At 43.8% G+C, this 12,866-nt stretch overlaps 1 protein-coding gene across 5 annotated transcripts in view; it reads left to right on the top strand.

The window, feature by feature from the left end:
- The first annotated feature begins 722 nt into the window (after nucleotides 1-722).
- Nucleotides 723-12,866, top strand: part of DDC (dopa decarboxylase) — a 56,859-nt gene continuing 44,715 nt past the window's right edge. For 3 of the 5 annotated variants that reach the window (XM_075495658.1, XM_075495656.1, XM_075495653.1), the window contains exons 1-3: nucleotides 723-923; nucleotides 11,015-11,128; nucleotides 11,806-11,925. In XM_075495658.1, coding sequence (XP_075351773.1) covers nucleotides 723-923; nucleotides 11,015-11,128; nucleotides 11,806-11,925 — 435 coding nt within the window. The remainder of the gene's footprint in view (nucleotides 924-11,014; nucleotides 11,129-11,805; nucleotides 11,926-12,866) is intronic. The other 2 variants (XM_075495655.1, XM_075495657.1) reach the window with 2 other exon arrangements.

Raw genomic sequence — 12,866 nt, 5'->3', positions numbered from 1 at the left:
AGCCCAACATCTGGGAAATAGGGACAGCCCAGTCAGAGCTTCCTCACATCCCCCGGCAAAATACAGTACAGATCAGCTCTAAGTGAATTCTAATTGAAACCTCAGTAAGAAATAAGGTTTTGTAAATGGCACAGCATGTGCACTTACAGTAAAAGAGTAAAGAAGCTAAATCTTGAGGCAAGACAGGAGGCAAGAAGTAGATAAAATGAGTGGGCAGCACAGTGGATCACTGTGATAACTGTGATTATTATAGCTTGTTATTATAGATTCTAATAGAGACACACAGCATGCTATTTCCTTAGACCTCTTCTTTATAAGGCAGGAGGGAGTTCATTATGTGCCACATAACAGTGCCACATCCTTGTGTCAACCAGCAGCAGCAGGGATTAAATCTGTGATTTCTGAATCTTCATCGATGTGCCTCTACTGCTCTTCTGTGCTAAAGATACAGCCTACCCGTGCTAACCTAACCTACATCATGACTTAGGCATCAAAGATTTAACCGTGTGATTTACTTCTAGACAATGTCCAGCTAATCCTGGAGTGGAGCAGAATGCAGCACTGTGGGCATTGGCCTAATATGCAGAAATAAAAGAGCATATGGTCTTTTCGAAAAGGCCATATGAGTCATCCTATAAATCATCTGAATAACAGGTTTGAAACTAGTAATATTTTTTTTTTTTTAGGGTTTTTCTGATAATTAGTCCTAAACTCTGGTACCCATGGATGCTGCAGAGTTCCGCAAGAGAGGGAAGGAGATGGTGGACTATATTGCAGATTACCTGGAGAAGATCGATAAAAGACAGGTCTTCCCAGATGTGGAACCAGGATATCTAAGGCCCCTCATTCCGGACTGTGCACCCCAGGATCCTGAGAGCTTTGAGGACGTCTTTAAAGACATTGAGAAGATCATTATGCCAGGGGTAAGAAAAGGGGGTCTGTAGTGTAATGTTCAATACTGCATTTAGGTTTTCAAAGACTTTAAGGAAAATGTGGATTGAAGGCTGTGCAGCTAGACCTTAGGAACATAAGTACCCATGCTGATTACCTTTTAGAAGGCAGGAGTCTGATTTACATCCATAGTTAAATATGATCTGACATTTTACACAACTAATGTTTTCTGTTCCTGCTAGAAATAATCAAATCATTCTTTTGCTTCACGCGAGGCTTGCTTTTGGAAATAATCCCCTTTCCTCCCTTGAACTGGTTAAGGCAAAGCTTCATAACTTTCAATTTCGTGTGATATTTTTGCTACTTGCAAAGCAGAGTAAATATTTTATAAAATGGTATTTTTATTAGCCTGCTCTGCCTAAAGTGTTCCTTCAAGCTGATCTTTAAATGTTAAAATTCTCTCAGGAGACTACTTTTTATTACAGAGTTAACTAGAAAGGATTCTCCCCAATACTTCTTCTGTTGACTTGCTCTCCTAAATGTCAACTTCTTCTAGTACCTTTTAAGGCAGATGGCCACCACCTAAGTATTAGTCCTTGGATAGATCAGTGTTGGACAGACAATGCAAAACAAAGCATCTGGCATTTGTCCAGTTCTGAATCTTTCTTGGTTTTCCGCTCACGGTATACCTTTTTTATTTTAGATACATGTGCTTGTCTCCTAAGGCCTGTAAGTGGCTTGAAGAGGACTGGATTGTTAGTAGATGTTAATGAGGAATCTCTCCTTTGGATCTCTGCAATAACCACTTTGGGTTGCTTCTCTGGATGTAGCTAGGTGATATGATTGCTGTGTGACTGGACATGGAACCACTGCTCTGCAAATGTGTTTAGTCAGTGTACTGTAATACCAATTCCTTTTCATTGACCAATGTAAATATTTGATATTCGATATGACCTTATCTTGTTTCCCTTGGAGCCAACCTTGTTGTCCTTTCACAGGCAAAAGCTCCACTGAAGTCAATGGAAATCTCACCACTCTTCTCAAAGATTTGTGGATGAAGTCTTAAATCCAACAGAATTAGATCAGTGCAGATCAGATAAGAGAATTATGTCCAACACATGCAAAGATTTTCATTGCTGCTCATAGATCCGATTATCTTTCCTTTTTCATTGGAGGAAAAAAGCTAACCAATTTTTTTTGTCTGTGAAGTAGAACAGAAAACACTTTGCTTCAAACACTTGCGAACAATCAGTAAAGTAATATCAAATTAAAAGAGATGAATCATTTGAGAATAGAAAGTGAGACATTCAATTCCAATTAGGTCATCAACATGTCATGTTCCCTCTTAACTAAATTGACTTTTTCTTGATATTTACATGCCCTGCAAATAAATTTACTTTTACAAAGTGATACATGCTGAAGAAGAAATGTTCTATCCACACTTTTCCTCTGGTGTGAAATGTTAGCGTTGGTGACACAAAGAGCACAAGCACATAAATCCCAGCTCTTACAGTAACTCTGATTCTGCCTGTGTTGTTTATACTACATGCTGAAGACTCCCAGGAGCACAGAATCACAAAGTCATAGTATAGTAGAGGTTGGATGGCTGTTGTGGTTTAGCCCCAGCCGGCAGCCAAGCACCACGCAGCCGCTCGCTCGCTCCCCCCCCCCGGTGGGATGGGGGAGAGAATCGAAAGAGCAAAAGTAAGAAAACTCGTGGGTTGAGATAATAACAGTTTAATAATTGGAACAAAATAATAGTAATAATAATAATGAATTATAATGAGAGGGAAAAAAAAACAACGAGAGAGAGAGAGAGGAACAAAACCCAAGGGAAGGGAAAAAAAGGGAAAAAAAATATATATAAAAAACAACAACCGCTCACCACCCGCCGACCGATGCCCAGCCAGTCCCCGAGCAGTGATCGCTACCCCCCGGCCAACTCCCCCCAGTTTATATACTAGGCATGACATCATATGGTATGGAATAGCCCTTTGGTCAGTTTGGATCAACTATCCTGGCTGTGCCCCCTCCCATTTCTTGGGCACCTGGCAGAGCATGGGGAGCTGAAGGGGGAAAAATCCTTGACCAGTGTAAACACCGCTTAGCGACAGCCAAACCATCAGCGTGTTATCAATATTATTCTTATACTAAAATCCAAAGCACAGCACTATACCAGCTACTAGGAAGAAAATTAACTCTATCCCAGCCGAAACCAGGACAATGGCACCTCTAGAGATCATTTAGTCCACCCCCACTGCTCAAAGCAGAGTCAGTTAGAGCAGGTTGCTTAGGACCATGTCCAGTTGGGTGTTGAATATCTCCAAGGAGGAAGTCTTCACAATCTCTCTGTTGTCCTGTTCCCAAGTTTGACCACCCTCCCAGTAGAAGAGCTTTTTCTTATGCTTAAGTGGAATTTTCTGTATTTCAGTTTGTACACATTTCTTCTCATCTTGTCACTGGATGCCACTGAGAAGAAGCCAGCTTCACCTTCTTTACACCCTCCCATGAGGTGTTTATACACATTAACAAGATACCCCCTGAGCTTTCTGCAGGCTGAACAATCCCACCTCTCTCAGCCTCTCATCATATGACAGATGCTCCAATCCATTAGTCATCTCCATGGCCCTTCACTGGAATCACTCCAGTATGTCCACGTCTTTCTTGTGCTGGAGAACCCAGAACTGGACACAGCATTCCCGCTGTGGCCTCACCAGTGCTGAGTAGAAGGGAAGGATCACCTCTTTTGACCTGCTGGCAACAGTTTTCCTAATGTGGCCCAGGATGCTGTTGGCCTTGTTTGCTGCAAGGGCACATTGCTGGCTTGTGTTCAGCCTGTCCACCAGGACCCCCAGGTTAATTTCTGCAGAGCTGCTTCCAGCCAGTCGATCCCTGGCCTGTACTGGTGCAGGGGGTTATTCTTCCCCTGCACAAGGTACAAGATGTTGCATTTCTCTGTTGAACGTCATGAGATTCCCGTTGGCTCATTTCTGCAGCCTGTTCAGGTCCCTTTGAATTGCAGCATGGCCAGACAGTGTATCAAACACTCCTCCCAGTTTTACGTCATCTGCAAAGCTGCTGAAGGTGCACTCTGTCCCATTGTCCAGGTCATTAATGAAGAGGTTAAACAGTGCTGGCCACGGTATTGATTCCTGGGGTACACCACTGGCTTCCAGCTGGACTTCATGCCACTGATCACAACCCTGTGAGTCTGGCAGTTCAGCCAGTTTTCACTCCACTTCACTGTCCACTTATCTAGTCCATATTTCATCAGCGTGTCAGTAAAGATGTTATGGGAGACAGTATTGAAAGTCTTAACGATATCCTGTGCTCTCCCCTTGTCCACCAAGCCAGTCATCTTGTAGAAGGCTGTCAGGTTGCTTAGACATGATTTCCCCTTCATAAATCTTTGCTGCCTAGCCCCATCACCTTCTTGTCCTTAATATGTTTGGAAATGGCTTCAGGGTTCCATCATCTTCCCTGGGATTGAGGTGAGGCCTGTAGTTTCCCAGACCCTCCTTCTAGCCCTTCTTGAAGATAGAAGTGACATTTGCTTTTTTCCAGTCCTCAGGAGCATTCTCCAGTTGCCATAACCTTTCAAAGATATTTGAGAGGGATCTCAATGATATTGTCTTGCTCCTGCAGCACTTGTGAGTGCATCCCATTAGGCTCCATGGACTCATATATGTCCAGTTTATTTAAATGTTTCCTGCCTGATCCTCCTCCTCCAGGTGAGGTCTTCCTTGCTCAAGGCTTTGCCATGTGTCTCGGGAGCCTGGTATTCATGAAGGCAAATTTACCAGTAAAGACTGAGGTGAAAAAGGCATTGAGCACCTCAGCCTTTTCCCTGCCCTTTGTCACCAAGTCCCCAACCCCATTCGGCAGGAGACCTACATTTACCCTACTTTCCTTTTAATGCTGATGAACCTGCAGAAGCCTTTCTTGTTGCCCTTCACATCTCTCACCGGATTCAACTCTAGATGGCTTTGGCTTTCCTAACCCTGTCCCTATGTACTCAGTGTCTTTATAGCCCTCCTCTCCTCAGTCACCTGACCGTCCTTGCTTTTCTTATATGCTTCCTTTTTACATTTGAGCATTGTCGGGAGCTAATTCATGGACTCATAGAATCATAGAATACCAGGTTGGAAGGGACCTCAAGGATCATCTGGTCCAACCTTTCATGGCAAAAGCACGGTCTAGACAAGGTGGCCCAGCACCCTGTCCAGCCGAATCTTAAAAGTGTCCAATGTTGGGGAATCCACCACTTCCCTGGGGAGATTATTCCAACGGCTGGTTGTTCTCATCGTGAAAAATTTTCCTCTTGTGTCCAATTGGAACCTCCCCAGGAGTGACTTGTACCCATTAGCCCTCGTCTTTTCCATGTGACTCCTTGTAAAAAGGGAGTCTCCATCTTCTTTGTAGCCACCCTTTAAATACTGGAACATGGTGATACGGTCTCCCCTAAGCCTTCTTTTCTCAAGGCTGAACCATCCCAGTTCTCTCAGCCTTTCTTCATATGGCAGGCTTCCCAGTCCTTGGATCATCTTTGTGGCCCTTCTCTGGACCCTCTCCAGCCTGTCCACATCTTTTTTGCATAGCGGGGACCAAAACTCAACACAGTATTCCAGGTGTGGCCTGACAAGCGCTGGGTAGAGTGGGATAATGACTTCTTTATCTCTGCTGGTGATGCCCTTGTTGATGCAACCCAGCATCCTGTTGGCTTTCTTTGCTGCAGCAGCACATTGTTTGCTCATATTGAGCTTGTTGTCCACTGGGACCCCCGGGTCCCTTTCCACAGATCTGCTCCCCAGCCGGGTCGAACCCAGCCTGTGCTGCACTCCTGGATTATGTTTTCCCAGGTGCAAGACCTTACACTTGTCCTTGCTGAACTTCATAAAGTTCTTGTCAGCCCACTTTTCCAACCTATCCAGGTCTTCCTGCAGGGTGGCTCTCCCTTCTGAAGTGTCCACTCCCCACTCAGTTTGTTATCACCAGCAACCTTCATCAGGGTACACTTGATCCCATCATCCAGATCACTTACGAAGATATTAAACAGCGTGTTCATCTGTGAAGGCCTCCTGCCACTCTTGCTTGACTTCCTGCATGTGGCGTGGAGCATTTTTTAACTTGGAGGCAGTTATCCTTGAAAATCAACCAGCTCTCCTGGACCGCTTTTCTGTCCATGTCTGTCTCCCATGGCATTCTTCCAAGCAGGCCCTGTAACAGACCCAAGTTTTTTCTCCAGAAGCCCAGGGTTATGATCCTGCTTTGTGCCTTTCTTCCTGCTCTCATGATCCTGAACTCCACCATCTCACGGTCACTGCAGTCAAGGCTGCCCCTGACTTTCACATCCCTGACCAGTTATTTCTTGTTTGTAAGTATCTGGTCCCACAGCATGTCTCTCCTCATCAGTTCCTCCATTGCCTGTGTTAGGAAATTATCATCAATGCACTCCAGAAACCTCCTGGACTGGTTGTGCCCTGCTGTGTTGTCTGTCCAGCAGATATCAGCTTGGTTGGAGTCCCCTGTGAGGACTATGACCTGCGAACATGAGGCTTCTTCCAGCTGTGTGAATGCTGTACTCATGTACTTCTTCCTGATCAGGTGGTCTGTAGCAGACACCCACCCAAATGTTGCCCATCTTGAAATTCTCCACCAGTCCTGACCCATAAGCTCTTGACTGGTTCACTGTCCATCCCTAGGCAGAGCCCCATGCATTCCTGCTGCTCTCTTGCATAAAGGACCATGCCCCTGCCTCGCCTTCCTGGTCTGTCCTTGCTAAAGAGCCTGTCCTCATCTACTGCAGCACTTCAGTCATGTGAGCTATCCCACCACATCTCTGTGATCCCGAGGAGATCGCAGCCCTATAACTACACACAGCCTTCTAATTCCTCCTGTTTGTTCCCCATGTGTCATGCCATAGTATTCAGGCACTTCAGAAAGGCACCCACTTGTGCTGATTTCCCAGAAAAGATATGAGAACTTCCCCCTATAGTGCTGTCCTCTCAGCACTTCCTTGTTTATGTGCATACACTTGGGGTGGGTCCACTTTAGCCCAATCTTGTTTTCAGGATCTCTCTTGTCCACACTACCCTTCACCCTTTGCTTGCCAACTCAGTCCACCTTCCTCCCTTGACTGTCGGTTTTCATCCGCTCCCCGCATCGTTCCTAATTTAAAGCTCTCCTCACCAGGTTAGCCAGCCTTTCTGCAAAGTTATATTTCTCCAATTGTGGATCCTGTCTCTTCCTAGGAGTTGATCCTCAGAGAGGGTCCCACTGGTCTTAAAAGCCAAATCCCTGTTGTCAACACCAGGGTCAACACTCAGGTTGCTTGGGTGCTTCACTAGACACAGCAGGGCTCCCAGCCCATCTGCAACTATGGCACTGAACCTATTCTGTAGTTGCAGATCTGCAGGTGGAGCAGAAGCCTTCCTCCTAGTGCCAGTAGTTGCAAGCTTCTGCCCTTCACCGTCATGGGACTCCATTTCCCAACCCAGTAAGCAGAGACTCTGACTGCCCCTCCTTTGGTATGTTTGAGGGTTCAGGCTCTTGTATCTGAGATAGCTTGCGTTATGCCTCAGCGAAGATCCACTCAGTCTCTCTCCTTTTTGTCATCTCTGATACTGCACAATCTGCTGACCTCCTCATGCTGCTCCTTTACATAGTGACACAGACCCTCCACCAGCGCATACCTCCTGCGGGTTAAAAGACCATCTCCCACTGCCCCAGCCTGGGCAAGAGGCCCCGTCATCCCTGCAATCCCAGGCCTGGAGAGCTGCATACTCCCTCAGGAGCTTAGTCTGCGTTGAGTCCTGTGATGTGCCAGGGGTAGGTGTTCCAGTTGCTGCTGGGGACTGTCCCCTATGGAGCATCACCACCACTGCAGAGCCCACGTACACTAACCTTAGCAGGGTTTCTGGACCTCTTCTGTTCACAGGGCTGCACAAACTGCTGCATCTGTTGGCTGCCTCAGTTAGCCGTGCTCACAGAAACTGAAGTGTGACAATGATGGTGCTGTGCAAACACATGGAGGCAGGGAGTATAGGAAGACTTGTTCACATTTGGTTTGGAGACCTTTAAAATTATTTATAATAGGTTTTAGGGACTTTTGAAATTGGCTATCGGCACAATCGACCCCCATTATATTTTCCCTTAATCTTCTTCCCATCTTTTTCCTGACAAGACTAACATTTGTAAGTACATCTAGTGTTTTTCAGCTATAGCACTTTTCCAGTGTTTCACCAGGGAATGTCTTATCTCCATTTTGTAACTGAGGAACTGGGCTTCTTCAGAGAGAATAAGTAATATGACAGAGGTCGTAAAACCTTGGTTTGCCTGTAAGCTATCAGTGGCCCGTAAATGATTCTTGTTTCTTTCATGTTGACATCTTTACTGTGTTAGTTGTGTTCAGATATTTGCTACTTATTGGGTGATTGAAAATGTGAAAATGGTGTTCCTTCAGAGGAGCAAGGATCAATTATCAGTATCCATTGCTGTCTTTATCCTATAGGAGAACAAGCATTCATGAGTGGCAAAACTTCTTTATGGAGACTTCTTGTGAAATTGAATGTAGATCTTCAAAGGGCAGTCCACTAAATGATAGTGACCATCATGGTGCTAAGTTCCTAATATTAACACAGGGACTGAGGGAACAACTGCTGAACTCTCATCTCCACAGCAGGAAGCCAAGGTGGAAGGGATCTGCATATAAAAATAGCAGTGAGAGCCGCCTTTCTCTCTCAGACTTGCTTTGTTCTCTTGAACTAAATCTTCTCCCTTTTTAGAGCCCAAAATGATCGAGTTTAGTTGTAACTGCAAATAGCAGTACCAAAGACGCTAATTTTCCTCACATTGGATCCATGAATCTGTGAACTTTCAGCTGAAGTACCTGTCCTTAGTGTGTGGTAAAGGAAGACTCTTGCTTAGACTACACAAGCCATAGAAAGGAAGACAGCCTTAGAAGAAATCTGGGGAATAAAATGTCTCTGAGAAGCATGAGAGTGGTAATTACTGAACCCAAGACACTTGCGTATCACTGTTTATCAGCAGAGGGCTGAAAAAACAAGCATCAATTATGTCAGGCTCTTTGCAATATTTGGCTAAATGTGTCTGTTCCAACATGGCAAAAGAAATGAATTTTACAGCTGCTTTAAGTGAAGGGGGAAGGGGAAGCAGGAGGAAGAACCGCAGCTGCACTTGCCCTAGGGCTTTTGGCTTTTTGGCTTTGTGTGAGTGGTGCAACTGGAATCTGCTGTGTTTCATCAAACAAATGGCTCCCAGTAAGTAGGCAGTTTAACTTGATTAACCCAAGATGAATGTCACTAGTCTTAGAGATCACAGAGGATTAGAGCTGGGCAGATGAACAGTGGCTGCCCTGGCTCATTATGGACCTCAGTGAAAGTCTGTGCATGTGAGTCCTATCAGGGACTGCTGTTGATTGAGTGGTTTTTTATCTGTTCATTGTTTTCCTGTGAAGAGCCAAGTCCCATCCCATTTTTTTCTGATTTGTGAAGCAAGGTGTTTGCCACAAGTGCTCTAAATCTTTGTTACAGCACAGAAAGAGGTCCTGACCAGATATGAGAGATACAGCTGAAAATGTTCAGAGTGGCTCATCTTTGGACACCTGATTTGAGCAGGCTGGGACCTAGTGACCAGTAAAAGTGAAATCTTGAACATACCAGGTACAGGGCTAGTTTAGACAGTGGAAAATTGTAGTGGATAGGAGCTGTTTTCATATGAAAGAGGTAGGGCATCTGAAATATTATATATGGTATACTACAGCAGAGAAAGTGGTATCTGATTCATTGTGTATACAAGAGTTAAGACAGCTTCCCCTTAGCATGGAACAAGTCCCTTAACGAAGAGCTGGTTGTTGGCATGAAGAAGGTTAGAAGAGGATAGGAAAGGGATATTTGCAGCATGCAGAACAGTGTGGTGCGGTGATCCCTGAGTGAGCTCCAGAACCAGAAACCTGGTTATCACAGAGTGGGAGAGAGGGGAGTGTGAACGGTAAAATCCATTAGAGGTGGGAACGCGGAAGAAAACAGTAGGGAAACACTGAGCTCACGCAAGAGAGAATGTATGCTCTTACCATCCTCCAGTTGTAAGAGAACTCCTCCAGTACTTAAAAAAAGGAAACAAAATGGCATAAGAAAAGGCCTCAATAGGCTTCAATAACTCAGCAGCTTCTGGCTTTCCAGCCAAGGAAGGTTCTTAGACACATTGTGCTGAATTCTTGCTTATAGTCCAGCTAATCCTCTAGCAGCGCTTTTTTCTAAAATTTGCCTTCTACCCTGAATGTGAAAGCTGTTTTTGCCAAAGATATCACATTACATTATTTCCACTGAATATTGCAGTGTGGCAGTACATTTCCTGTTTTCAAATGTTATTAGTTTGGAGTTGTGGAGCACTATCAAGTATCTCACAGGTTCTAAAGTTGCCTAGACGTTGCATAAAGTAATTCTAAATATTGCTGCTGCAAGACAGTTGGCTACAATTTGTGCCGTTATTGTGTTGTTCTCTCATATTAGTACATGTAAAGTGGAATTGTACATAAATCGCAGCTTGTTATAGGGAGGTGGTAGTTTAATTTTCTACAGAAGGTATTGGATACTGGAACGGATTGTTTCATTTTGTGGTGAGGAGCTGTTTGGCCAGATTCAGTGCCTGAATTTTAGCAAATAACTCCAGAGTGTAGGCAAGAGAGTTCTGTGGACCTCTGCTGCACTGAAGACACTCTTGCTAAGTCAGTTGCATGACAGAGATGAAAGAACAAAATAGCAGAGAGTCCCTGAAAGCAGAGGCTCAAGAACGGTGTCCTGCACAGAAACTCACGCTGCCACTGCCCATGCAATTCTTGTCTTCTAGGCAGACAAATGGAGAACTCTGATTTTGGAACTGTCAGGAAGTGGGGGCGAGAACTAATTTATTTCTCATTTGGGTAAAAGATAGATAAAGAATTGAGAAAAAACAAGGTAAACTCTTCTAAAAAATGGGATCCTGTGTTACAGCCAGGTAGTCGAGAACTGTTGACTGGTCCCAACCTCTAATCTTTTCTGATTTTGTGACAATTTGTTTCTGCTTCCTGCCTTAGTAAAAAATGACTGGTTTTCCCTTAATGCAGGTGACTCACTGGCACAGTCCGTACTTTTTTGCCTACTTCCCTGCAGCCTCTTCCTTCCCGGCTCTTCTTGCAGATATGTTGTGTGGTGGAATAGGATGCGTGGGCTTCTCTTGGGTAAGTTTACTGGGGTACGTACTGCTATGTGGTAATGGTGCTTCACCTTGCCAAGATTTTAAGCATTTCAATGGCATGCTTCAGTGAAATTATTGATTAATAGCAGCGAAGTCACAGGACTATTTTTATAGGTAAATTTGCTTGGCTAATTAAGTGTTTTTACATAGACACCCTGAATGAGTCCAGGAGTAAAAGGCTATTTCCTTTTAGAAGTTTTGCCCTTGAAAAATCACCAGCATTTAGAATTAGTGGTAGCAGTACAAGCTTACTGGTAATTCATTAAGTAGTATGACTGCTGCCTATCACCTGGTGTTGTTACTTCTCTTATCATCTGGATGAATGGCAAATTGTGTTAAAACCCTCCACATTCATATGAGATGGGCTTTTTCAAAAGAGGTTGGTACTTGATGTCAAAAAAAAAGATGCAAGATGCAAACCCTAGCTTTGACATTTGATAGTCATGGTTCTATGTGAGGCCCAGTTTGACTTTTTTTTAGTAAGTATAAGAAACAACATGGACAAAATGGACTTCAGGCCCCTAATTTAGCTGGTGAGGTTAGTCATCTAGTCTCTTTCTCTATAGTCAAAAGACAGAGTGAGTTATTCTTGCTCTGGTAGATCCTATTTCTCTTCATGGTCTAGTGAGGTTATTCCCTCTCTCCTATTTTTCAACACAGGCCGCAAGTCCAGCTTGCACAGAGCTGGAGACTGTCATGCTGGATTGGCTAGGGAAGATGATTAATTTGCCTGAAGAGTTTTTAGCTGGGAAGGATGGCCGAGGTGGAGGAGTCATTCAGGTAAGAGGGGACATGAAAAAACAATACGGGATAAGTTTGTGGACTTTATGGTTTTGTAAAACCTTCATACCAAAACACTAATAATAAAGGAAAGATATAATTTTTTCTGCCACGTGGGTTCCTTTCAGATTTTTGGAATGACTGATTCCCTGTGAGAATGTCCATAGGTGGGTAGGATCATTCATGAAGTAATGGTTTTGTTTTCAGAGCAGCTGAATTCTGAAACACTCTTCTCTGTGAAGAATTGTTAGTAGTTCAGCTTAACAGCACAATTTGGGCTTAAAATTCAAATCATAATGTTGAAAAATTGTGTAGGATGGAAACTTTAATTTGTTGATCAAGTGAAGTGAGCTCATACTTACCAACAGTGTGCAGCAATGTTTCATGGCTGAAAAGAGAACAAACTTCTCAAATAGAAATAAATCTGAGGATTTTTGAGTACAGCGTCATGAAAAGTGGGTACAAAGGCTTCCATAAAGTCCACCTTAGACATGTTCAATTGTTTACTTCAGTCAGTTTCCAAAACAGCCTTCCTTTTTTTCAGGGAAAAAAGTGTCAGAGATCAAGCAATGGGTAAGAGCATAGGAGAGAATCTTCTCTAAGTAGAAATAACAGAATGTAGTAGAAAGTCTATCAATCTTTGTCAGAGAAGTTGAAATTCCTTTAAGAAGCTTTACACGTATAACACAATGAAATACTGGAATATTAAAATAAAATGGTGAAGAGCTGCTTAAAATTTGAACCTGAGCAGTTCTATCAGTCGGTAATATAATTTTCAGACTACACTGCAGTATCCAAAATAGAAGAAAACCCCCAGACTTTGATGTTGACTGCTTAATGAAAGCCTGCAATGTCTGAACAGAGCATCTGGACAATAATGACTATATCATCAGTGGGCAAACTTGCATGCATAATAAAGCTATACTGTTTGTCAGCCATGG

Source organism: Mycteria americana, chromosome 2 (genome assembly GCF_035582795.1).
Source record: "Mycteria americana isolate JAX WOST 10 ecotype Jacksonville Zoo and Gardens chromosome 2, USCA_MyAme_1.0, whole genome shotgun sequence".
In the NCBI taxonomy this organism is placed as follows: domain Eukaryota; kingdom Metazoa; phylum Chordata; class Aves; order Ciconiiformes; family Ciconiidae; genus Mycteria; species Mycteria americana.
This window is presented reverse-complemented; position numbering and strand designations above follow the sequence as displayed.